General features: G+C 50.6%; 1 protein-coding gene across 16 annotated transcripts in view; it reads left to right on the top strand.

Moving 5' to 3' along the window:
* PPP6R2 (protein phosphatase 6 regulatory subunit 2) overlaps positions 1-26,532 on the top strand; it is a 78,179-nt gene that overhangs the window by 30,485 nt on the left and 21,162 nt on the right. For 15 of the 16 annotated variants that reach the window (XR_013967291.1, XR_013967292.1, XR_013967293.1 and 12 more), the window contains 3 exons: positions 10,431-10,673; positions 17,937-18,123; positions 26,126-26,263. Coding sequence is in view for 12 of the 16 variants with exons in the window: in XM_080811668.1 (XP_080667794.1) it covers positions 10,431-10,673; positions 17,937-18,123; positions 26,126-26,263 (568 nt within the window). In the remaining 4 variants the exon portion in view is untranslated. Of the gene's footprint in view, positions 1-10,430; positions 10,674-17,913; positions 18,124-26,125; positions 26,264-26,532 lie in introns of those variants that run through there. The other variant, XM_080811669.1, reaches the window with a different exon arrangement.

Here is a 26,532-nt window from a genome sequence, read left to right as displayed (position 1 = left end):
AGTTAGCTCAGCTTTCTTTTGGTTAATGTTCACCTTGTGCATATTTTCCAGTCTTTTATTTATTCCTTTTTTTAAAAAAAGATCTATTTATTTATCTTTTTTTTTAAAAGATTTTATTCATTTATTTGACACAGAGAGAGAGAGATCACAAGCAGGCAGAGAGGCAGGCAGAGAGAGGGGGGAAGCAGGCTCCCTGCCGAGCAGAGAGCCTGATGCAGGGCTCGATCCCAGGACCCTGAGATCAGGACCGGAACCAAAGGCAGAGGCTCAACCCACTGAGCCACCCAGGCACCCCTATTTGTTTACCTTTTAAAAAAAATATTTATTTATTAGAGAGTGAGGGGCAGAGAGAGAGGGGGAAGCAGACTCCCCACTGAGCAGGGAGCCTGACACATGTCTCAGTCCTGGGACCCCAGATCATGACCTGAGCTGAAACCAAGAGTTGGAGGATTAATTGACTGTGCCACCTAAGTGCCCCCAAAGGACACACTTTTCAAAAACAAAGAAAGGTGGGCATGCCTGGGTGGCTCAGTCGGTTAAGCCTCTGACTCTTGGTTTTAGCTCAGGTCATGATCTCAACGTCCTGAGATCAAGCCCCGTGTCAGGCTCCCCACTCAGTGTGGAGTTCTACTTAGTCTCTCTCTCCCTCTCCCCCTGCGCCCTCCCCACCCCTGCGTGCTCTCTCTCTGTCTTTCTCTGAAATAAATAAATAAATCTTTAAAAAGTAAAATGTTTCATTTGTAGGGAAAAAATTTTTGGATATTGTTTTTTTTTTTAATCTAATACAAGAAACTCTTCATTAATTAGTTTATCTTATATACAGCTATTGAAATTAATATTATGTTCCAATTTCTACCATTTTAAATATTTTTTTTTTTTTTTTTTTTTTTTTAAAGATTTTATTTATTTATTTGTCAGAGAGAGAGAGAGAGAGCGCGCACGAGCGAGAATAGGCAGACAGAGTGGCAGAGGGAGAAGCAGGCTCCCTGCGGGGCAAGGAGCCCGATGCGGGACTCGATCCCAGGACGCTGGGATCATGACCTGAGCCGAAGGCAGCTGCTCAACCAACTGAGCCACCCAGGTGTCCCAGAATTTCTACCATTTTATGACGCATTTTCCATTTACTAATGGTTTTCTTTATTTTTGTTCATTTCTCTTTTCCAATGGATAGCTGTTTTTTTTTTTTTTTTTAAAGATTTTATTTATTTATTCGACAGACAGAGATCGCAAGTAGGCAGAGAGGCAGGCAGAGAGAGAGGGGGAAGCAGGCTCCCCGCCGAGCAGAGAGCCTGACTCGGGGCTTGATCCTCGGGATCACAACCTGAGTCGAAGGCAGAGGCTTTAACCCACTGAGCCATCCAGGCGCCCCAGGGTAGTTGTTTTTGTTCTAGTTTTACTGCTGGTTAAAAGTTACATATTCTGGGGCACCTGGGTGGCTCAGTTGGTTGAGCAGTTGCTTTCAGCTCAGGTCATGATCCCGGGGTCCGGGATCGAGTTCCGCATCGGGCTCTCTGCTCAGTGGGGAGCCTGCTTCTCCCTTTTCCTGCCGTTCTGCCTACTCGTGCGCGCCCTCTCTCACTCTCTGTCTGTCAAATAAATAAATAAATGAATGAATAAAATCTTAAAAAAGTTAACATATTCTGCTTATGTTTTTATGGTGACCTCCCCGAAGTTAAGACCCTTTGTCATGGGTATTTCTTCTTTTGACTTTCTAAGCTTAATGATATCTCTGCTTTCCTTCAAATAAGAGAACTATGTTCTCATGCCCTCCCTTCTGTATCAACAGGCAAAGAGGTGTCTACCAGGTATAATCCTAGAAAGTTCAATAGCCATGCTGAAAGGATAGCCATTCATGTATTTGGTTGATAGTGAAAGAGGGATAAAATGCCTGATGACACTCCATGGAATTCTGAGCTTGACTCTGTTTTATTAAAAAATTTGAGAGCTGCCTGGGTGGCTCAGTCGGTTAAGCATCCAATTCGTAATCTCAGCTCGGGTCTTGATGTCAGGGTCTTGAATTCAAGCCCTGCATTGGGCTGTGTGCTGGGTGTGGAGCCCGCTTAAAACATTTTTTTTTGATTAGTGATTTTAAGATCTATTAGAGTGCCTTATTGTGTTAACAGATAACTTAAAGGTTCTTTTTTTTTTTTTTTTTAAGATTTTATTTATTTATTTGACAGACAGAGATCACAAGTAGGCAGAGAGGCAGGCAGAGAGAGAGGAGGAAGCAGGCTTCCAGCTGAGCAGAGAGCCCGATGCGGGGCTGGATCCCAGGACCCTGAGATCATGACCCGAGCCGAAGGCAGAGGTTTTAACCCACTGAGCCACCCAGGCGCCCCTTTAAAGGTTCTTAATAGCAATAATGTTGAAGGCAGAAGAGGGATATCGAACGGGAGTCGTGAGGTGGGGGTGTGGGGCTGTCCAGGAGGTTAGTAAGGGGTGTGAGAAGACTGCAAAGTTGGTCTGCAAACAGTGGCTGAAGGGAGAAAAGTGGGTCAAGCTGTTTTTTTGTTCTGTTGTTGTTACTGAAATTGTACAGACTTAAAATTACAGATTATATTACAGCAGGCCTGTCTGATTTATGAATTCTTTCTGAATCTTGCTCTTGACTTTGGAGCTATTTTATCAGCAACTTTTTAGCCTTAATTACTTGTTTTGCTGATTTCTTTACCTCTCTCTGTTGTTTATCATATTTAAAAATGTTACTGAGGGGGCGACTGGGTGGCTTTAGTCAGTTAAATGTCCAAGTCTTGCTTTTGGCTCAGGCCATGATCTCGGGGTCCTGGGGTGGAGCCCACATGGGGCTCTGTGCTGAGAGTGCAGCCTGCTTAGGATTCTCTCTCTCCCTGTCCCTCTGCCTCTCCTGCTCACGCCCTCTCTCTCTCTCAAATAAACAAATAAATCTTTTTAAAGAAGTTAGCGAGGTATAAGTGAGTAGATCCATTTTATGTCTGTGATTCTGTGAAGCTTGACAGATTTATCACCATCGGCGTTTGCGTTGCACCAGAACTTCCTCGTTTTACTTGGTGTCACTCCCTCCTGCAGCCCTTGACTGTAGCCTCCCCGGTCTCTGTGTCACCGTAGGCTCATTTGCCTCGTGTAGAAGCTCAGACGAACAGTCATTTAGCTCCGCCCCCCCTCGTCCGCATCTTCACTGGCCGCGCTGATGAGGTGCATCTGTGTTGTTGCGCTTGTTCCTCTTTGTGGGGGAGCGTTCTGTGGTGTCAGTGCACCGTAATTTGTGTTTCTGCTTGTTCTGTTTTCATGTATTTATTTATTTTGGGGGGAGAGAGGTTGCATGAGGCTGGGGGTGTGGACAGAGAGGGAGAGAGGAGGGTCCCAAGCAGGCTGCACACCCAGCATGGTGTCCGACATGCGGGTCTGTCTCATGACCCTGGGATCATGACCTGAGCTGAAATCAGGGGTTGGACATTTAATTGACTGAGCCACCCAGGTGCCCTTCTATATTTCATTTTTTTTTTTAAAGATTTTTTATTCATTTATTTGACAGACAGAGATCACAAGTAGGCAGAGAGGCAGGCAGAGAGAAAGGAAGGGAAGCAGGCTCCCTGCTGAGCAGAGAGCCCGATGCGGGGCTCAACTGGGATCATGACCCGAGCCGAAGGCAGAGGCTTTAACCCACTGAGCCACCCAGGCGCCCCTATATTTCATTTTTAAGTAATCTCTGCACCCAGTGTGGGGCTCAAACTCAAAACTGCAGTGTCAGGAGTCATACGCTCTACTGACTGAGCCAGCCAGGCGTCCCTCCGTTCGCCTTTTGATGGACGTTGGAACCCTTTCCAGCGTTAGCCGTTGTGAGTAAGGTGGCTCTGAACATTCATTTATAAGAAGTCTTTGGACATAGAGTTTCTTTTTTCCTGGAGAATGCCTGGGTTTGGGACTGCTGGATCACATGGCAGGTGTGAGCTTAACTTCATAAGACACTGGCAAACTGGTTTTCCAAAGTAGTTGTGCTGTTTTATGGTCCTGTAGGCAGTCTGGGGGAGTTTTAGTTCAGTATCCTCATCAACGCACAGTATTGATAGCTTTTTAATTTTAGCCGTTCTAGTGGTGTGTAGTAGTACTTCGTTGTGGTTCTGAGTTGCATTTCCTTGATAAGAGTGTTTATCATCTTTTCATGTGCTTATTGGGTATTCATGTATCTTTGATAAAGTGTCTATACAAATATTTTGCCCCCCCTTTTTGCCCGTTTCTTAAATTGGATACTTTATCTTACTATATTGTAAAAGTTCTTTTTTTTTTTTTTAAAGGATTTATGTATTTATTTGTCAGAGAGAGCACATATGGGTATAAACAGGGGGAGCAGCAGGCAGAGGGAGAAGCAGGCTCCCCATTAAGCAAGGAGCCTGATGCGGGACTCGATCCCAGGATCCTGGGATCATGACCTGAGCTGAAGGCAGAGCTTAATCCACTCTGTGAGCTTAACCCACTATGCCATGCAGTTGTCCCTAAAAGTTCTTTGTATGTTTTGGATATGAATGTTCTGTCAGATATAGATAGCAAACATTTCTCCCACTCTGACTTACCGGTTTATTTTCTTAATGGTATCATTCAAAGAGCAGAAGTTTTTAAGTTTGAGGAAGTGTTGTTTATTAGTTTTTTTTTTTTTAACAATTTTTCTTTTAAGTAGGTTCCACACCCAGTAAGGAGCCCAGCACAGGGCTTGAACTCATGACCCTGAGATTAAGACCTGTGTTGAGATCAAGAGCTGAATGCTTAACTGATGGAGCCACCCAGCCACCCCCAATTTATGTTTTCTTATGTGTTCTCTGACCCAAGTCTAGAAAGATTTTTTTTCCTCAGGTTTTCATCTAGAAATTTTAGTTTTAGTTTTTATGGCTAAGGCTGTTTTTGTGTATGGTGTGAGGTAAGGGTTGAGTTTCATTTTATTTATAGATGTGCAGTTTCTGATACCATGTGTTGGAAAGGATCGTACTTTCCCCACTGAGTTGCTCTGGCACATTTACCGAAAGTCAGTCGGCCACACACGCGTCGGTCTATTTCTGTGCTTTCTATTTTGTTCTTTTGAGACACCAGAGCCGTGCCATCTTGATTAATGTCACGTCATAGTGAGTCTTGACATCGGGTAGTGCTGATATTCCAGCTTTGTTCTTCCTTTTTAAAATTGCTTTGCCTATTCGAGGTTTTGTTTTTTTATTTTCTTAAATTTCCATATACATTTTAGTATTACCATGTCAATTTCTAGTTTAGAAATTTGCTAGGATTTGGAGCACTGGGTGTCTCAGTTGGTTAAGTGTCTGCATTTGGCTCAGGTCATGATCCTAAGAATCCCAGGATTGAGTCTGGCGGGGAGCCTGCTCCTCCCTCTGCCTGCTCTGCCTGCAGCTCGCCTGCTTGGGCTTGCTCTCTGACAAATAAAATCTTAAAATAAATAAATAAAGACACAGATAGGTTGACAGTAGAAGGATGTTAAAGGATATAGTGAACACGAACCAGAAGAAGAGTGTGCCGTGTTCATGTCCGACAGAGCAGCCATAAGACGGGGTATATTGCCAGATACAATGAGGGATGTTTCAAGACAAAGAGGCAGTTTACGGAGAAGACATACAATTCTGAATATCCACATAATAAAGGAAATTCAAAATACATGAAGCAAAAACTTGCAGAGTCAAAAGGAGAGATACATAACTCAGCAGTTAAGAGGTGAGGGTCACAGCCTCCTCTCAGGGTGTCACAGCGAGTAGACGGAGGATTGTGAGTGTGCAGGAGACTTGGAAACCCGTCCACCAACCTGAGTTAACTGACCCACCTAGCAGGAACAGAAGGAAAACTTCTCCGACGCACAGCCACATTCACCAAGACGGACCTTGTCATAGGCAAGGTCATTGGTCAGCAGACTTCAGCCTGCGGGGGTGTGTAGCTCACTCCTTATTGCTGTACAGCTTGCGGAAGAAGGGTTTTCATGTTTTTAAAGGGTTGTTAAGAAAAAGAAAAAGAATGTGCAACAGAAACCCTATGTGGCCTACAAAGCTGAAAATAGAATCCTGCTAAAAAAATCTGGTTTATTTCTGTCTTTATAGCTTTTTACAGAAGAAGTTCGTCGACCCCTATGCTAGGCCATAAAACAAATATCAATACATTTGAAAAGAATGAAATAATATAAGCCTGTTACCTGATCACAACAGAAATTATATATAAACAAAAAAGAGAGGGGTGTGCCCCTCTGTCTGGTAGATGGGAAGCTGCCTGATTCATGAATCATTTAATAAAACCAATTGGGGAGCTCCTGGGTGGCTCAGTGGGTTAAAGCCTCTGCCTTCAGCTCAGGTCATGATCTCAGGGTCCTGGGATCGAGCCCCGCATCGGGCTCTCTGCTCAGCAGGGAGCCTGCTTCCTCCTCTCTCTCTGCCTGCCTCTCTGCCTACTTGTGATCTCTGCCTGTCAAATAAGTAAATAAATTAAAAAAAAAAAAAAAGACAGTTGAATCTTTAAAAAAAAGATGTTTAGAAAATCCCAGAATAGGGGCATCTAGGTGGCTCAGTCAGCTGTGTCTGCCTTTGGCTCGTGTTGTGGTCCCCAGGTCCTGGAATTGAGCCCTGCAGCAGGCCTCCTGCCCACTGGGGAGTCTGCTTCTCTCACTTCCTCGCTTGGCCCCTCCCCAACGCTCATCCTCTTCCCCTCCAAATAAAATCTTTTTTAAAAATCTCAAAATAAGTGGAAAAATGTTATACTTGAATTCGGTGAAAATGGAAACATGAAAGCTCTGGGGTACAGGCAGAGCAGTGCTTGAAGGCCAATTTATAGCTTTGATGTTCACACTAGAAAAGGGGAAAGGTCTAAAAACCAATGACCTAATAACTTAAGAAGCTAGAGAAAGAAGAGCAAATAAAACCCAAAGTGCAGTAGGAAGGAAATTACAAAGACAGAAGAGGAAATCAATGAAATCGAATATGCACAAATAACAGAGAAAAAAAAATAAAGCTAAACCTTTGTTCCTCAAAAGATCAGTAAAAATTGATAAACCTTTGGGGCTCCTGGGCGGCTCAGTGGGTTAAAGCCTCTGCCTTCAGCTCGGGTCATGATCCCAGGGTCCTGGGATCGAGCCCCGCATTGGGCTCTCTGCTCAGCAGGGAACCTGCTTCCTCTCTCTCTCTGCCTGCCTCTCTGCCTACTTGTGATCTGTCAAATAAATAAATAAAATCTTTAAAAAAAATGGATAAACCTTTATTTGCACTAATGAAGAAAAAAAGGTAGGACAGACATTACTAGTATGTAAGAGTGAAAGAGCAGTGTCACTACAGGTCCTGCTTGACATTAGAAGAATGACATGATGATGTTATGAATAACTTTATGCCGATAATTTAGTCGGTTTTGGTAAAATGGTCAGATTCATTCAGCAGTGCAAATTATCAGTATGAAAACAAGTAGAAATAGAAAATACCTATTAAGGAAATGGAATTCATAAGTTGAAATGTGACCAAAGAAAATTTTAGACCCTTGGCTTTACTGCTGAACTCTGTTGAATGTTTTTGGAAGCGGTAATACCAGTTTTTTTTTTTTTTTTAAGATTTTTATTTATTTGACAGACAGAGATCACAAGCAAGCAGAGAGGCAGGCAGAGAGAGGGGGGAAGCAGGCTCCCTGCTAAGCAGAGAGCCCGACGTGGGGCTCGATCCCAGGACCCTGAGACTGCGGGGCTCGGTCCCAGGACCCTGGGATCATGACGTGAACCGAAGGCGGAGGCTTAGCCTACTGAGCCCCCCAGGTGCCCCTGTATCTTTATACTTAATGTAAGCTTTATACTCAGTGTGTAGTTAGTTCTTGCTTTTTACAGTCTGGGCCATTCTGTCTTTAATTACTTGTTGACGTGGTTGAGTTTGTCAGCTCTCTTGCCATTTGTTCCCATTTGTTGCTTATTTCTCCTCCTCCTTTTTCTTTTTCTTGTTGATCTGCGTTTGGATTAATCCAGTCCTTTTTTAGGGTCCCACTAGAAAAACTTCTCCATTTGGTCGATGGGATCCTGTGGTCCACCCAGCCACTTGCCCGCTCTGTGGCTGAGAGCAGGACACAGACGCTACTTCTGGTCGCCCGTGTCTTGCAGGTTCTTGTTCGGAAGAGAGCAATGGCAAGGTGGGGGTCTCCCTCTCGTTCTTGTTTGCCTGGGTTGTACGTTATCGGAGCATCTGAGTCGTTCTGCTCGGCGTTTAGGAGAGACGGCCGTCTTATCCCGAGATTACTTCTGGTAGTGTTTTCTGCTTTCCCAAAGTATGCTGCTACCACCCACAGATACCCGTCCGCCCTCCTCACAAGAGAAGTAGGAAGATCTCGGGACCCGGAAAGAAACTGAGTGTAGGGTCAGACTGCGGAGTCACCCGCACTGCCAGTCTAGGCCCCACCGCCACTGTGTTGCGGACGCTGGCACTAGCACGGCCCCAGCGCGCCGTTTGTTAGCTCAGTTTGGCGAGGTGAGTGGGGTTTAATAAGCGAGGACCGTCTGAGTGCATGATCCTGTGAGGCTGGGTGAAGGTGGGAAAGGGCACTCACTCTGTGTTGCAGGAAAGACCATGTCCTCGTGGCAAGGGTAGGATTGGGGAGACAGCGGTGAGTGCCAGAGGGCCTGGTGAGTGCCAGGAGAGCTCTCACCAGCAGAGCTTCTGAAGCCGAGATGGGAGGAACTTGAAGATGTCTGTGTTTTGAAAAAATGACTCTGATGCAGCAAAGGCAAGAGGCTGTGAAGGGACAGGGACAGGGGCTGCCTGGCTGGCCGAGGGGCTCTCCGGCAGCCGGGCTTCCCACACAGACAAGTCGGGGCTCCTGCATTGTGTGGGATCTTTTACTCTTCTGAATAAAAGTACTGGAGAAGAGAAATCTTACCTCATGTTAATGGTATGACATTGAAGAGATTTAATAATTTCAAGGTACAGGTTTCACTTTGCTAAGGATATAGGCCTTATAGTCTTCATTTTGTATCAAACGGTGAAAACTTTGCGGCAAACAGCCTAGGCCCTGGGAGCCTGTCCTATGAGACTCACTGAGCAGGACAAACCGTGTGTAGTCCAGGCAAAGACAGCAAGAGCCTGGAGAGGATGGTGTGTGGGAGATGCAGAGAAAGGTGGGGGTCAAGAGCGGCTTCCAGGGCGCCTGGGGGGCTCAGTGGGTCAAAGCCTCTGCCTTGGGCTCAGGTCATGATCCCGGGGTCCTGGGATCGAGCCCCGCATCGGGCTCTCTGCTCTGCAGGGAGCCTGCTTCCCCCTCTCTCTCTGCCTGCCTCTCTGCCTACCTGTGATCTCTGTCTGTCAAATAAATAAATAAAATCTTAAAAAAAAAAAAAAAAAAGGCGGCTTCTGGGGGGGTGTGCGTGTGAGGGTGCTTGTGGCACAAGGATAAGCCTGGGTCATTTGGCAAGATGGGGATGGTGAAAGGAGGGGCCCGGCGAGGGGTTGGCAGAGTTGCTGAAGGCCAGGCAAGCAACGTGAGCCATCAGGAGATTGACTTGCTAAGGTTTCACGTTCTTTTAGGAGATGGTCAGTCAGGTGTGGGCAGGAGCGTAGACAAAGGGGAGGCCCAGGAAAACAGGTTGTTACAGGTACAGTCCTAGAGATAGGAGGTGTGGGCCTCACGCAGGGCCACATGGGGATGTCCCAGGGGTGTCAGGAGGCAGAAGACAGGGTGGGGGGACATTTAAGCCACGAGTTTTATTGGGGTTTCCATGGGAAAGACAAGGCAGGGCAGGATGGGAAGCTTAGGGCACCGTAATTTGAATAATTTTGGCGAACTCTAAGCTATATGGGTGGTTCCTAGTTGCCTGGCCCCTGGCCCTGGGATGGTAAAGGGAGAGGAAGATGGTTTCCTGGGATGTGTGGGCCCAGAGAAGAGTAGTTGCTCTGGACAGAGTAGTTTGCAGATCATATAATGCTCTGGCTCGGCCATTTGCCATCTTTGATGATTGGCTAGTTCTGGGAGGGACAGTCTGTCCCTAACCAAAGAGGCTTCTTGAGATGTCAGACATGATCTACAGACAATGTATGCAATACAGAGACGTCTGGGGAGAGATGCCTAGTGGTCACTCGGGCGGCGGTTGGACCCTGAGAGGGTGGGTGGGTCATAGAGCTGTTACATTTCTTGGGGTGGAGATGCACCCCCAGGGCTGACTCCTGGGAGACTGGGGATGTGTTGGCCTCGGGGAGCCGAGGAGGAGGTGAGGGCACTGAAGGTGGGTCAGCCGGAGGGCACCGAGAGAAGCCGCAGGGCCTGCGCTGTAGAGGATCTGGGGAGTCCTTGCGAGCTCTGGAGCCAGACCTGGAGAGACCCGTCGCGGCACTTCCTCAGGAGAGCACCGTCGGGCGCAGGCTTGTGTCGGGGATGGACTTGTTGGACTTTGCTGTAGACTTGCTGAGGGTGAATTCACACTACGTGAGAGAAGTGACCCCTTCTGTCTTTGCTTGCAGCTTCGTGGCCGTCACCATGTTCTGGAAGTTTGACTTGAACACCACGTCCCACGTCGACAAGCTGTTGGACAGGGAGGATGTGACGCTGCGGGAGCTGATGGACGAGGATGACGTCCTGCAGGAGTGCAAGGCTCAGAACCAGAAGCTGCTGGGCTTCCTGTGCCGGCAGCAGTGCATGGAGGAGCTGGTGAGCCTCATTACACGGGACCCGCCGCTGGACATGGAGGAGAAGGTCCGCTTCAAGTATGTACTGAGGCTGTGGCCGGAGCTGGGCGGGGCTGCGGGGAGGCGGTGGGCGGCGCTGGAGGACGGCCAGAGCCAGGGCTTCTGAAGAAGAGCCCCCTGTAAACATTTATCCCGTCCGAGAAGTAAGGAGGCCACTCCCCGGGGGGCTTGTTTTCGTGAGGGTTAAGACTTGGCATCTCTGTGTATGTGATTTCTCATCCTGAGCTCTGGTGAGGGGCTGTGTGTCGGAGTGTTCTGGGTGAAAATGTGCTGAGAGCAGACTGGCCCCAGGACGGTGGCAGGGTAGACTGCGGCAGACGGGCTGCACCCCAGCGGGAAGCAGGTCCCGGGCTGCTGAATGGCCTACTAGGGGGGATGGGCAGCACGTGACCTCTTGACTGTGGGAAGTGCCCCACTGTGGGGTCTTGGGGTCAGAGGAAAGAGGCTATGTCGTTAATGGTACTGACCATTCTCAAAGTTTTCCCTAAAATGTTCCATTCAGCAGTTGGCTAGGGAGTTAGGACATGACAGAAGGGAGGTGGTGGTGTGGTTAAGGACTTGGGATGAGAACAGAGGAGTAGGAATGAGGGGGACAGGGCAGAGCCGCAGTACCTGGGACTAGTGACACAGGAATGGGGGCAGACAGGGTAGCCCTCGGGTGCTCCTGCGTCCACAGAGCATCACACACTGTGCGCTGGTAAAGTTAGAACAGGGTTGACTGACTGGCCCACAGGTCAGATCCTGTCTTTGTGTGGCCTGCAAGCTAAGAATAGTTTTACATTTTTTTGAAAGATTTTATTTCTTTATTTGACAGAGACACAGCGAGAGAGGGAATACAAGCAGTGGGAGTGGGAGAGGGAGAGGCAGGTTTCCCACTGAGCAGGGAGCCTGATGCAGGGCTCGATCCCAGGACCCTGCGATCATGACCTGAGCCGAAGGCAGACACCCAACGACTGAGCCACCCAGCTGCCCCTAGTTTTAAATTTTTAAATGGTTGAAAAAGATCAAAGGAGTAATACTTTGTTACACATGAAATTGATATCAAATCCACGTTTCAGTTGTCCATGAAGAAAGTCTTGTTGAAGGGCATCTGGGTGGCTCAGTCATTAAGTGTCCGCCTTTGGCTCAGGTCATGATCTCAGGGTCCTGGGATCAAGCCCCGCCATCAGGCTCCCTGCTCGGCAGGAGCCTGCTTTTCCCTCTCCCTCTGCTGCTCCCCCTGCTTGTGTGCTCGCTCTTTCTCTCTCTCTCTCTCTCTCTCTGTCAAATAAATAAATAAATAAAATCTTATAAAAGAAAAAAGAAAAATGAAAGTCTTGTTGGAAGGTAGCCACATTCAGCCTTTGGTGACTACAGGGGCAGAGGTGACAGTTACAACATAGACCATCTGAGCTATTCCTCTCCGGACCTTTGCAGAAGTCCTTGTTGGCCTTTCTCTTTGAGGGGAGAGAATGCCGGAGAGGGCAGCGAGAAGTGCCTGTTGCAGGGGACACTTGATTTAGGGACACCCATTAGGGGAGTCATTCATGGCCTCTGACGGGGGAGCCATGTCGATGCTGGCAGAGGAGAGCCCTAGATGGAGGCGGGAGCTTGTTTGTAGAGGAGCCCGCGGGTTTGGGGGCATGCTGGCCGTCTGTGACAAGTCAAATAGAAGCTGCCGTGCACGGGACATGCCGGGTCAGCGCCTCATCTCAGCATCACTGTGGATGGCCCTCATCCTTTTACCCTCTCACCCCAGATGTGTCCCGTTTGGTGTCAAGTTATGTGGCCTCCCTGCAGAGAGGGCATTGGTTAGCAGGACGGAGAGCTGGGGTGCGGGCAGTGTGTTCTGGATCAGGGCAGAAGGGTCCCAGACTGGCATCAGTGAGCCAGGAGACGTTCATGTTCATCGTCAGAGAGTTTGGGAAGATGAGTAGTGGGTGGGGTGGAGCCAAGCGAACAAGGCAGTGGGGGGCCCTGGGGGGGCTCCGTAAGCAAGCGGGTGCAAGGAGAGTGAACAGGTCAGCTCCGCTGTGAACGGAGCCTCCGTGTTCATACAAGGTCAGCATAAGCCCTGCGTTTAACCAAGAATTGTGCTCTGATGCATAGAGCGAGGGTGAGGGCCGGGCGACAGGAGAGCTCTGTCTTCACCTTCCGCTGTAGGAGGTCGGTTTTCACATTGGAAGGTGACCAGTGAAGACATGCGTCTCTGTTTTACTTAGAAACCTGGAGGCCGACCACAGAGCCGAGGACAGGCGTGGGGTGCGCAAGGACACAGGGCGGGAGGCCGCTCTTCCCCACAAGCCCGTGGAACTGAGTTTGAAAGGGCGTGTCCGTAGCCCAAATCAAAAATTAAGATTTTTAATTTTAAAATCAATTTGAAGATTCCTTTTTGAGTAAAGGAGTAGGATGGACGGATAGATGGTGAGGAGGCAGGAATGGAGTAGAGTGAGTGGGTCTGACCGCACCCTTGCCTCCCGGGAGCCGCTGGCCTGCTTCTCCACCCCAAGCGACTGCCCACCTCAGCCGGCCTGGCCGTCGTGCCTCTGGGCTGCGGGTCTGAGCGGTATAACTGGTCGCTTCCCCCGCCTGACTACAGGCTGGCTTATGCGGAGACCCCTTTCCCGATGGTGGGGGGTGCGCCCGAGCCATGCCTGTTCCAGAGAAGCTGCCGCCGGGTGGTGTGAGGTCAGGGAGCAGCCGTTGTTCTTGCGGAAAGCCCGAGGCTGCTGCAGGCGGTGAGGGCTCGGTGAGGGCTCTGCGCGGCAGCCCTGGGCTGAGAAGCTGTCTCCCTGGTCCAGCCTGAGAGCCACGACGAGGTGCTGGCCTTTTTCCGAAAGTTCCTGTCCGGTTTGCCTGTTGAGTTCTCAGCCTTTTGAGGAACAGGAAGTCAGCAGACCGACCCCAAGACGGTTGCTGCCGTTTCTTGCAAGGTGCTGTGGGAGAGTGTGTTCTGTGGCTCTGGGCCACGGGCTTCTGGGATCCAGATCACCTGTCAAGAAATGGGGCTGCAGCAGGATAGCCCCGCAGAAAGGACACCCTCCAGAAGACCCGTCCTACAGGAAGGAGGGCTGAGCCCAGTTGCTCGAGGACCCCCCTGGGGGAGCAGCACTTCTTGACACAGAGGGAGGTGTCTGAAGGGGCAAGAGGGTTTCCTCCATCCTCACTCTGATAAGCCGGGGCCCACCTTCCATGTTCCAGGAGCTCGTTGCCGTCATCTTTGGCTTCCTTCCTGCGGGGAGTTGTCTCTAGTAGATTCTGGAGGAGGAGGACCGTGTGAGGGTCTGACTGCGCACCTACTCCCTCTGGTGTAGACCCTGCACGGACACCCCTGGGTGTGCTTTAGACGCCGCCGTGGTCGGCTCCTCTTCCTGGCCTTGTCTCGGACGTGCCAGATGCAACAGGGCTCCCAGGTTTTGTCTCCTCCAGGGGGCACTTGGGCCCTTGTGTGGTTCCATCGTCCTGTAAGATCACCTCCGGGGTCCGGACAGGGCAGTTTCAACCAGACAGGTTTTAGAGTGAAGTGTCAGCTGTAAGCACTGAGACGCTGCATCCGGGCTTCTGGTCACTGATGGTGTAGGTACCCCTGGGCCCTTTCAGCCCATCGGTCCTGGCCTTCCCCACAGGGAAGCTTCCCGCGTTGTTTCTTGGATAATCTTCTCCCCACCGGTTTGCCCTCTGTTTTCTCTTCCTGGGACTTGTCGTCGGGTGTTAGACCACCTGGATTGGTGCTCTCCTCTTCTTTTCGCTCTTGATGTCTCGTCTTTGCCTTTTTGTCTATGTCTGAGAGGCTGCTTCACGTGCTGTCTTCCTGTCCTGCTGATTTGTAAGCTTTCCGTCACATTTCTGATCGAGGGGGTCTTTCTTATCGTCAGGCATTTTAACTCCAAGCCTCCATTTCCTGCTCGTGGCCACTCTGTGTTGGGGCAGAGTGTTTCCTGGAGTTTCCGTCTGTTCCCCGCACTCTCCGCCACTGCCCTGCACATCTCGTCTCCTGGCAGCTGAGTGTTTGGTCAGCCCTCGGCTCCTTCTGGCAGAGAGGTGCCGGCGCCGGCGTGGGGTCTGATGGGGCCTGCTCACCACGCGTGCGTGTGGGCGGCAGGTGGCCAGCCGCTTGGGTAGGCTATGCCTGGTTGACTTTGCTCTGTCCCACAGTTTCTCCGGAAAGTAATCCTCCCTGCCCCTAGCTGCGGGGTGAGGACTTGACAGCAGCCTCAGGAAGCTTTTGTGTTTTGTTTTGTTTTTGCTTTTTACCAGGCCCCCTGTTTCTGGCCACCGTGCCGTCAGTCCCTCAGCTGTGCCTGATGTCTCCGAGTCAGGAGCTGCTCCGGCCCGTCTTTTCCAGGGGGTAACTTTTGAGTCCTGAGTACCGACAAGGGACAGGCAAGAAGCCTGCTGCTCTCCTGAGCCGCGCCTTCAGACCTGCCCGGTTAGCCGCTGCCTCTGTGGCCAGGCCTTTCTCGAGTGGTTTCTAGCGGGCGCTCCCTCCGGCCGCCTGACGCTTGACTTATCTGGCGCACCCTCCCATCCTCTGGGCCTCGCCTGCAGTCATTTCCCCTTTCCTCTTCTTTTCCTTCCTTCCTTTTTAAAAGATTTTATTTATTTATTTGACAGACAGAGAACACAAGTGGGCAGAGTGGCAGGCAGAGGGAGAGGAAGAAGCAGGCTCCTTGCTGGGTAGGAAGCCTGATGTGGGGCTCGATCCCAGGGCCCTGGGATCATGATCTGAGCTGAAGCAGACGTGTAACAATGGAACCCTCCAGATGCCCCTCACTTTTCTTTTCTTGCCTTTTTACCTTTGCATTACTCGAGTAGGAGTTTGAGAGGGAAGATAGCCAGCCGGTGTGTTTGATCTGCTCTATTTACTGAGTTCCTCTTCTTTTTTTTTTTTTTTTTGAAGATTTTATTTATTTATTTGACAGACAGAGATCCCAAGTAGGCAGAGAGGCAGGCGGAGGGGGGGGGAGCCAGGCTCCCCACTGAGCAGAGAGCCCGATGCGGGGCTCGATCCCAGGACCCTGAGACCATGACCTGAGCCGAAGGCAGAGGCTTAACCCACTGAGCCACCCAGGCGCCCCTACCGGTTTTTTTTTGAAGAATAATTATAAAAGACCAGTAAAGAAAACCTCAGTCCCTATACCTAGATATAACCTTTGAGGGTCAGTGCCTTATAGCTTGTCTTGCCACATGTGTGCACATTTGCTTATGTGTGGAAACCAGGTTGGGTGTCTTTCCACGTGCTCTGGAAACATTTCTGAAGCAATAGTCTGTGCTTTCCTCTGGGCCTTGGCTCTCCTGTAGCATCGGGACATCTTCTCTTGGTGTTTGGAGTCTGGTGGACACCTGGGTGCCTGTGTGATGGAGGGTCTAGCTCTGGCTTTCAGGGCTGCTGTGGCCTGGCCCTCCTGCCCTGCACTCTGACCTTCTGTCCCTGTCCCAATGTGTCTTCCTCCACACGGGTTTCATAGTGTACACTGCGGTGCTGAGGTGGCCGTGTGATCCTGGTAGCCATCCCGTGAGGTGGGTGGGCCCAGGTTACACCTCTCGCCCGCCCCCGCCCCAATCGCGGCCTGGGCCTGCCTGCGGAACCAGGCCAGCTCTGTGTGACTGCAGCAGGCCTCTCACGCCCAGCCTGCCTGCATGGCAGGGTCGCTCCGAACTCTAGAAGGTGCTTTGTCTTGTCTGGGCTGATGAGAAACACCTGTCCCATAGTTAGACCTAGATTTCTCGGTTTCCTCCCCCTTCACATGAGTTGGCTGCCATGCTCTGCTGCTCCCTCTAGAGTCTCCCCAGCCCAGGCCTCTGTAGCCAGTCCACAGTGACCAGCATGGTTCAGGCCTATGTGAGGGCCTATGTTGGTGGCTGCCAGGAGCCGGAGGGTCATGGGGGCTGACCTTGACCCTTGGCTTGCTGTTTTATGCAACTTTGTGGGGTGGCTGGGCACTTGCATCTCCATGTTCAGATGGGAAAGCCCAGATGCAGAGAGGTAAGGTCACGTGCCTGAAGCTGCAGAGTGTGTCCTGTGGCCTAGCAGGCGTTCTCCAGGGCAGTCAGCCCCGCTGGGACAATCCACACTCCTCCTGCTGTGGCCCCAGTCGCCCTTACCTGCATTCCCAGGTATACCTGGATATGACACCAGGCATTATTATTTTTTTTTTAAGATTATTTATTTATTTTAGAGAGCGAGAGCGAGAGAGAGAGAGAGAGAGAGAGAGCAGGGGGAGGGGCAGAGGGAGAGAACCCCCAGCAGACCACCTGCTAGGCACAGAGTCCGCTGCGCGGCTCCATCCCAGGACCCTGAGATCATGACCTGAGCCAAAACCAAGAGTCGGACGCCCAAACGACTGAGCCCCCCAGGCGCGGCGGCACCAGGCATTGCTAATGGCCCTGCTGTTGCGGGCTCTGTCCTGGACGCGGCAGCTTGCTGGGTAGCTGTGCCTGTCCCAGGGGCAATGGCAGTGACGCTGTGCCTGTCAGATGTTAAGGCAGGGAGCAGAGGGATGTCATGGGGTTCCATGTGATGGGATCAAGATTATTTTGTATCTGAGGAGCGCCTGGGCGGCTCAGTGGGTTGAGCCTCTGCCTTCAGCTCAGCTCATGGTCCCAGGGTCCTGGGATCGAGTCCTGCATTGGGCTCCTCACTCAGTGGAGCGCCTGCTTCTCCCTCTCCTTCTGCCTGCCGCTCTGCCTGCTTGTTCTCTCTCTTTCTCTCTCTCTCAAATAAATAAATAAATAAATAGATCTTTAAAAAAAAAAACCAAAACTGTTTTGTATCTGGTCATTTTATGTGTCCTGGCATCGATGATTCGCCCACATGATGCCTCGTGACCGGCCCTGCATCGTGAGCTGCAGGCGTGGCATTCCTTTAGCTCGGGGACGAGCTGGGGTCTGCGCTGCTGGTGTGTAGGGGCGGGGAGGGCGTGGAGAGGGCGGGTGCACCTCACGGACCTGGCGTCACTAGCTGTGTTGTCACAGGAGGGAAGAGACCTGGCCTGTGGGTGTGAAGACAGAGGTCTTGAGAGAGGAGATACCAAAAGATGAACGCACATTATTTAGAGAACGCAGTTGAGTCAGAAAATAGGAGCGACCACGGCGTAGGGTGTGAGGACGGAGGGAAATGTGTGGCAGGCGCGGAGCTTGTTGTAGTCAGACATGCCCGTCGGTCACAGGGCTCTCCTGTTTTTACTCATTCCAAGGTCTGACCCGTGGACCTGCTTCCTGAGAGGCTGCTCGCTTAAGCATCTTCCTGAGAGCCGGAGACGTCTAATTTCACCTCCAGTTGCTTGTGTCGTGCCCTCTCAGGTACCCAAACACGGCCTGCGAGCTGCTGACGTGTGACGTGCCGCAGATCAACGACCGACTAGGGGGGGATGAGACTCTGCTGAACCTTCTGTACGATTTCTTGGACCACGAGCCACCTCTCAATCCTCTGCTCGCCAGTTTTTTCAGCAAGACCATCGGCAATCTCATTGCACGGAAAACCGAACAGGTAAATAAACGGCCAGGCCCATGTGGCTCGGGGCAGCCGGCGCTGACGTGGCTGGCGGTCGGCTGTCACTGTGCGACCCACATCTTCGGGGCTCGGAGAGCACTGTTTCTGACTCTCCCACGGGGCGCAGCCGGGGCAGGGTGCGCAGCTGCTGCGGGAGCTGGAATTTGATGAGGAGGGTGGCTTCTGCTGGCCGGCTTAGGAAGAAGCAGCTCTTCCTGCCACCTGAGAGCCGCCCAGGACACGAAACCGGGCTGGCTGGTTCTGTCCCGACCGGGCGGAGGCGTGAGGACTAGGGGGCAGGCCTGCGTCACGACAGGTTCTGAGGCTGTCTGCCTTCTGAGATCTGCGGCTCTGTGGGGCGCCAGCATTTGTGTCTAGGCCCGTGTGTTTCAAAGCAGATAAAGGAAGGCTTACAGCGCCAGGCTTCTGTGGAAAGAGTGGATTCGTTTCGTGAGCTGGAGCACAGCCTTGGAGTCCGTCCGTGCTTCCACACCACCCACGCGGTGGACACGCAGAGACAGGGCGTGTCGGCGCGGGGCCTCAGGCCTGCCACCAGCCCCAGCGGCCAGGCCTGGGGAGTCTTTCACCTTTATCCCGTCCCACCATCCCCAGTGCATTATTTCAGAACAAATACGAGATGTCATGAGATTTTATTGTTCATGTTACCGTATATACCTCTAAGATACAAGGACTTTTAAAAATTCTTTTTTTTTTTAAAGACGTTATTTAAAGATAGCACAAGCAGGCAGAGTGGCAGGCGGAGGCAGAGAGAGAAGCAGGCTCCCTTCCACTGGGCGAAGAGCCCGATGCAGGATTCGATCCCAGGACCCTGGGATCATGACCTGAGCTGAAGGCAGCTGCTTACCCATCTGAGCCACCCAGGCGCCCCTAAAAATTCTTTTACTTATAACTCTAGGAGGGGACAAGACTGCTGGGCAAATTGCATTATCACACCCCCAAAATATTCATCGTTTAAGCGTTCATTATTGTGAAATATCCATTGAGGGAACAGACCACTATTTTATGTGTAGAGAGTGTGGAAAGGGGCAGCCTCCAGGCAGATCGTTGTTCCCTTGAAGAAATTCTTGGCATGTTGGAAATGTTCAGTGAAGCATACGTTTCACAGAATCCTGAATCTTAGCTTTTTCGGGGACCTCAGAGGACTGTCTCACCTCAGATATTTCTCTGACCCAGTCAGAGGGTAAATGAAGAATAGAGGGGATACAGGTGGTCAAAGAGGGTGTTCGTGGCGGCGCCGGTCCAGGACACGACAGTGCATCCTTGCCCACCAGTGATGGGTGTGGAGGGCAAGTGTCGTGGTCGGTATGGCTGTGCGCAGTGGGGGTCATTTTGGCCGTGCGCAGTTGGGGGGTCAGTGTGGCCGTGGGCAGTGGGGGTCAGTGTGGCCGTGGGCAGTGGGGGGTCAGTGTGGCTGTGGGGCAGTTCAAGAATTTCTAAAAAGCTTTGTTTCTTGCCCACGCCTGGTTCATAATTGCCTGTGGCCTGACCATATTTATCTGCTACTTTCAGATGTTTGCTGTGTTTTACTGCTTTGTAAATATTTCCATTTTCTTCCCTTGCCAAGTGCATCAAAAAATATGAAATGCACTCTTTAAAAATATTTCTTCTGTTGGCAAAGATGTGACATATTTATATGAATTTCAGACAAGGTAGAGATACCCGGACAGTCTCTTGTGTACTCCCGAGGCGGCCGCTGTGGACTGTTCAGTCCCTGTCTCTCCCCGCTTCTTCTCCTGTGAGAGACACTGATATATACTCACTGTTTATTTTCACGTGATGGTATCATACTCTGAATACTGCAGATTGGGTTTTTTTTTTCACTTAGAAATGGATTTGCTATGTCTTTTCCTGTATAGCTCCCACGTTCTTTCCAGCAGATGCAGTGGCCGTGTTACTGCTGTACCAGAGTTTTGGAACAGTAAACGCGCAGCTGCCTCGTTTCTAGGGTCTGCTGGGACAGGGCCACGGTGTTTGATGCAGCGTTTCCACAGAGACATGGGCTGCAGTGAACAGGCATACTGCATTTTCTTAACTCTTCATTTCAGCCATTTCGTACATTTATAGAGAAAACAGTTTATGAACCCCTGTGTTTCTGTCACACGACTTCAACAATCATGTGTTTCTGACCAGTTTTATTGTTCTACAGCCCCTATTTCCAAACCCCATCCCAGATTATTTGGAAGCAAATCACAGACATTGTATCATTTTATATGTAGATACTCCCATATGTTTCTTTTTTCTTTTTTTTAAAGATTTTATTTATTTGGACAGAACGGAGGGAGAGAATGCATGAGCTGGGGGAGGGGCAGAGGGAGAGGGAGAAGCAGGCTCCCCGCTCAGCAGGGAGCCCCCCATATGGGGTCGACCCCCAGACCCTGGGATCAGGACCTGAGCCAAAGGCACGAAGCCCCCCCAGGTGCCCTCCTGGACGTTTCTACAGCATGAGGACTCTGCCGGCATGATCACGGGTCCCTTCATTACTGAGGAGTTGGGGCTGGAGCACGGTTTGTCCGTCTGTTGAAGGACACGAGGTGTTGGCACTTTTGTCTGTTGCAAATCGAGCTGCTGTGGGCATTTGTGTATCGTAGTCCTACCTTAGCCACGGTTCCAGTTACCACCGTCCGTCGCGACCCTTCTCCTGAGCGGGTGACCCTTCTCCTGACATCGCGTCCGAAGGTCCGACGAAGCCTGATGCTGCACACAGGCCCAGCTCAGTCACCTTCCTTCAGCCCATCCCATAAGCATGTCATCATCTCACATCGTAGGAGGGAGGCTGAATCCGCACAGTAAGATGTTTTGAGAGAGAGGGGGAGGGAGGGAGCGTCATTCACATCACTTACATTTAGGATATTGTTACCGTTCTAGTTTATTATTGTTGTTGATCTCTTATTATGCCTGATTTATACATTGAACTCTCACAGGTGTGTATGCATAGGAGGCAGCATAGTATATGTAGGGTTTAGCACTGTTCGTGGTTTTAGGCATCCATTGGGGGTCTTGGAATATATCCCCCGTGGATAAGGAGGGATATTTATACAGCTTTGTGTGTGTGAGTTGTTCTATTTGAAGTGAATTTCTTGTGAACGGCGCATAGTTGGGTCGTGTGTTCTCACCTGCTCTGCTGTTCTGCCTTTAGTTGGCATATTTCGGGCCATTTACATTTAATGTAATTGTTGATATGTCAGGGCTCCCATTTTATTGTAGTTTTCTGATCGCGTTTTTCATTTTTCTTTTCTTTTTCCTGACTCCTGTGTGTTATTTGATAATTTAAAAAATTCCATTTTGACTTATCTAGAGTGTTTTCTCATGTGTCTGTGTAGGTTTTTAGTGGCTGCTGTGGGTATCGCATTATGCTAGGTGTTACATCGTAGCTAGGACACACCTGTGGCCATCTCGAGCGGACCCGGTGGCGGTGGTTGAGCCAGTTCTCAATCCCACCGGCAGAGGACCCCGGTTCCTGTCGCTCACTGACCCTTCCTGCGATCACATTCCCCCTCTCCGGGTGGGTGTTCTGGTACATAATACAACGTCGAGGTCTGGATCTGCAGCCTGCTGACCGATGAGTACCTTTTCATGTATTAACTGACCATTTGGATGTTTTCTGCTGTGAAGTCTCTTGCCCATTTTCTGTCAGGCTGTCTCTTTGTGATTTGCAGGAATTCTCTCTCTCTTGTAAGAAAAGATTTTATTTATTTATTTATTTACTTGACAGAGCACAAGCTGAGGGAACGGGAGAGGGAGATGCATGTTCCCCGCTGATGAAGGAGCCCGATGCGCGATCAGTCCCGGGACCCCGGGATCATGACCTGAGCCGAAGGCAGAGGCTCACCGTCGGAGCCCCCCAGGCGCTCTCCCTTTCCTGTTTCTCTCTATAACTTCCTTGAGACGGATTCTTGTCAGGGATGTAAGGTTGGAGTTTTTTGGGTTTGTTTTAATATGGGTGTCTAGTTAGCCCAGCACCATTTACCGGTGAGGCCCTTCTCTCTCAGTTGTTTTGCACTGATGTGCCCCATCGTGAGTCAGGGACTCCCATGTAGTATGTCTGTTTCTAGACTTTGTTCTCTTGTTCTGTTTGTGATCGCAGCAATGCTGTACTGTCCTAATATGTGTAGCTTTAGAAGTCTTGGTATTTGATAGTCCTCTCGCTTGGTTTTTCTTCAGAATTTCTTATTACTGTTTTTTACCTTTTGCATTGTTTTAGAATGAACAACTCTTAGAATGAATTTGTCAGTTTCCACATCCCCAACCTTCTCCCCCAAGAAAACCTGTCAGAGTTTTGGTTAGGCTTACATTGGCTCTAGATTGGAGTTGGCAGATTGTGGCCCACAGGCCAAAACCAGCCTGTTACCTCTTTTTGTAAATGAAATTTTACTGAAACACAGCCCCTCCCATTTACTTACGTATTGTCTGTGACTGTGACAAAGCGGATAACGAGGGCTTCTTTAATTTCTCCTGATAACATGTCATAATTCTGTGGGGGAGGGGGTCTTACACAAGTTTCATTAGGGTTGATATTTTCGTATTATTCTAAATGGTGTCTTTTTATTGAAATTTTTTACTGAGATAATTGTAGATTCACGTGCTGTTGTATAAAATAATTTGGAAAGCTCCTTTGTATACTTTGCTCAGTTTTGTCAATGGTGACATTTTGTAAAATACTAGTAGAACATCACTGCCAGGATATTGACATTCATACAGTCCACAGGATACGGAACAGTTGCGGAACAGCAGGGGTCCTTTGTGTTGCCGTGTGTAGCTGCTCCCACTCTCCTCCCATCTCTCCCCCTTCACCCATCCCTAGCCTGTGACACTAATCCATTTCCATTTCTAAAATTTCATTATTTCAAAGTGTTACTTAAATTAAAACATATGGGGGCACCTGGGTGGCTCAGTTGTTGAGCGTCCGCCTTCGGCTCAGGTCACGATCCCAGGGTGCTGGGATCGAGCCCCACGTTAAGCTCTCTGCTCAGCGGGAAGCCTGCTTCTCCCTCTCCCTCTCCCCCTGGCTTGTGTTCCCTCTCTCGCCATGTCTCTCTCTGTCAAATAAATAAAATTGTTAAAACAAGTTATACATTAAAGCCTACAAATGAAAGCCTTCCGGCAGCTTGTTTCCAGCATAATCCCGTGCAGAGCCTTCAGGCCGCCGGGCGTGTCTGCGCGTCTCCCTTGCTTTCGCACAGGGCCATCCTGTGCTGGGCCAGGCGCTTCACCTGCCGTGCGCTCCTGTCTGTCCTGGGTGACTCTGCTTTTGGTGACTGTCAGTAAAGCTGATGCTCTTAACAACGTACCTTTCTGTTCTTTTGTTTCATCTGTGTACAGGAGCTTATCACTGTGATTCATGACAATTTTGTTTTGTTCCTTATAAGTCTTATACCTTTTATCTCTTTTTCTTGCCTAATTGCAGTAGTTGGAACCTTTAGTACGATGTTGAGTTGCAGTGGTGATAGTGGGCCTCCTTGTTTTATTTATTCCCTGAGAAAAAAAGCTTTCAACTTTCTTTCTTTTAAGATTTTTAAAATTTATTTGACAGAGACACAGCAAGAGAGGGAACACTAGCGAGGGGGAGAGGGAGAGGGAAAAGCAGGCTTCCCACTGAGCAGGCAGCCTGATGCGGGACTGATCATGATCAGGACCCAGGGATCATGACCTGAACCAAAGGCAGATGCTTAATGACAGCCCCCCAGGCACCCCAGCTTTCAACATTTTATAATTAAGTATGATGTTTGTTGTGAGGTGTGGTTTTTTTTTTTAATAATATGAAGAAGATAATGACCTTTAAATAGGGGTTTTATTTTATTTTATTTTTTTTAAAGATTTTATTTATTTATTTGACAGATCACAAGTAGGCAGAGAGGCAGGCAGAGAGAGAAGGGAGGAAGCAGGCTCTCTGCTGAGCAGAGAGCCCGATGCGGGGCTTGATCCCAGGACGCCTGGATCGCGACCTGAGCCGAAGGCAGCGGCTTTAACCCACTGAGCCACCCAGGCGCCCCAGTTGTGAGGTGTTTATAGACACTTTTTAAAAATCAGAATTAGGGGATTTTTCTTTATTTCTAGTCTTTTTAGTTTATAACATGAATGGTTGTTGAAATTTATCAAATGTTTTTACTCTCTTGGGAGCGCCCGGGTGGCTCAGTGGGTTAAGTGGCTACCTGGGACTCAGGTCAGGATCCCAGGGTCCTGGATCAAGTCCCATGTAGGGCTCCCTGCTCAGCGGGGAGCCTGCTTCTCCTTCTCCCTTTGCCCCCTCCCTCTCTCTCAAATAAATAAATAACCCCCCCTTTTTTTAGATTATTTATTTATTTAACAGACGGAGATCACAAGCAGGCAGAGAGGTAGGCAGAGAGCGAGAGGGGGAAGCAGGCTCCCTGCTGAGCAGAGAGCCCGATGTGGGGCTTGATCCCAGGACCCTGAGACCTGAGCTGGAGGCAGAGGCTTTAACCCACTGAGCCACCCAGGCGCCCCTAAATAAGTAAAATCTTAAAAAAATGTTTTTACTTTCTCTTGAGTTGATCATATGACTTTTCTTCTCTACTCTAATAGGCACATTCTGTTGATTGTTTTTCTAATGTTAAACTAGCCTTGGTTTCATGGTCTACCACCCATTCATGTGCTGAATTTCCTTCATGTGCTGAATTTTTACATCTGTGATCATCAGTGAGATTTGCTTATAATTTGCCTTTCTTATAATGTCCTTATCAGGTGTTCAGAATCAAAGTTTTATGTTCTCAGTATAGGGCACATACTTTCCTCTTGTGTTCCCTGGGTGAGGGTATATTAAGACTGGAATTATTTTTCTTTAAATGTTTGGTAGAATTCAGTGGAAAGGTCATTTAAAGCCTGGAGATTTTCCTTTTTTTTTTTTTCTCCTTCCTTTCCCTCCCTCCCTCTCCCTTTCTCTCTCTCTCTCTACTGAATGGGCTCCACGCGCTCCTGGCACAGGGCTTGAGCTCACAACCCTGGGATCGAGAGTCAGACACTTAACCGACGGAGGCACCCAGGAGCCCTGAGCCTGGATTTTTTATATGTGAGGCTTTTAATGGTAGATTTTGTTTCTTTTGATGCTCTGGAGGTATTCAGATTTTCTATTCTTGTCAGTTTAGATGAGTGTTTTTCAAGGAAATTTTTCATTTTTCTAAATTTATATAAATTGGCATAATAATTATTTCTCCTAACCTCACCCTGGTGATACCCGCGGGCTCTGTTGTGATGCACCTTGCTTTGTTCCCGATGTCGCTCTCGGCGTCGTCTTCTAGGCGTGTGGCCGTTCTCTTCAGAGCCTCCTGGTCCCTTCCCTCCTTCCCCTTCCTTCTGTCTCAGCACGAGTGTGACCGGGCCTCCCAGCAACGTGGGCCTCCGCGTCCCGTCCCCGTGTCCCCCTCCCCCCCAATCCCTCGTCCTCGCCGCAGGCGGTCCTCCGTGGCAGAGCTGAGCCCAGCCGGCCCGGCCCGGAACCGCCGCCGCCCGCCTTCGTGGCCAGCTGCCCGCGTCTCGTTGGCATCAGGGGCCAGCCGGGGGTGCGGCGCGCCTCTTCCCTCGCCACACCGCAGCCCTCTTTCCCCTCCACCGGCGTCTGGCCCGTCGGCCGCTGGCTGTCTCAGCTGCTCGGCGCCGTCAGGCTCGTGCCCCGGTCGGGGGCTGCGGGCGTTGAGCAGCAGCCCTGGGCTCGGGGCTGCTGGCGGCGCGTCTCCTGCCGCGGACGCCGGAGGCGGTGGCAGAGCACCCGGGCGGCCTCGGGCGCGGCCCCTCCCTGCGGTGTTGGTGGCCCGGGGCCCGCCCCCGCCGCCGTCCGCAGGGCCCTGCGGCTGTCTCTCGGGCCTTCCCCGCGGTCGGCTCCCTGCTGCCCCCGGAGAGGCCCCTCTGACCGCGCTCTCTGGTCTTGGCGGAGCTGGCGTCCGCGCACCTGGAAGCCCGCGTCTCGGGAGTTCCGGAGCGGAGCGCCCGCGGCTGGTCCGGCTCCTCAGGGTGTGTCTGGCCGCAGGTGGTCCAGTTCTTGAAGAAGAAGGACGGCTTCGTCAGCCTGGTGTTGAAGCACCTCGGCACCTCGGCCCTCATGGACCTGCTGCTGCGGCTCGTCAGCTGCGTGGAGCCGGCCGGGCTCCGGCGGGACGTCCTGCACGTGAGTGTGCGGCCGCCCCTCTCCGCGGGGTCCCCGTCCGCGTGCCCGTGTCCTGCGGCATCTCGCGGCGGGAGGGTCGGGGCCCCTGGCGCCTGTCCGGCCCGACTCCCCGCCGCGGGCTCATCGGCGCTGCGCCTCCGGGCTCGTGCCGGACGCTGGGGCCGCGGTCTGAGCCTGTCTGCTGTCGGGCCTCTGGCCGCTCGGAGGCAAAGAGCCGCGTGTTCCTTTGCCTCCGACACTCTCCGGCCTCCCGCCCCAAGGAAGCAGAA

This window comes from Martes martes (genome assembly GCF_963455335.1).
Source record: "Martes martes genome assembly, chromosome: 8".
NCBI lineage: Eukaryota > Metazoa > Chordata > Mammalia > Carnivora > Mustelidae > Martes > Martes martes.
This window is presented reverse-complemented; position numbering and strand designations above follow the sequence as displayed.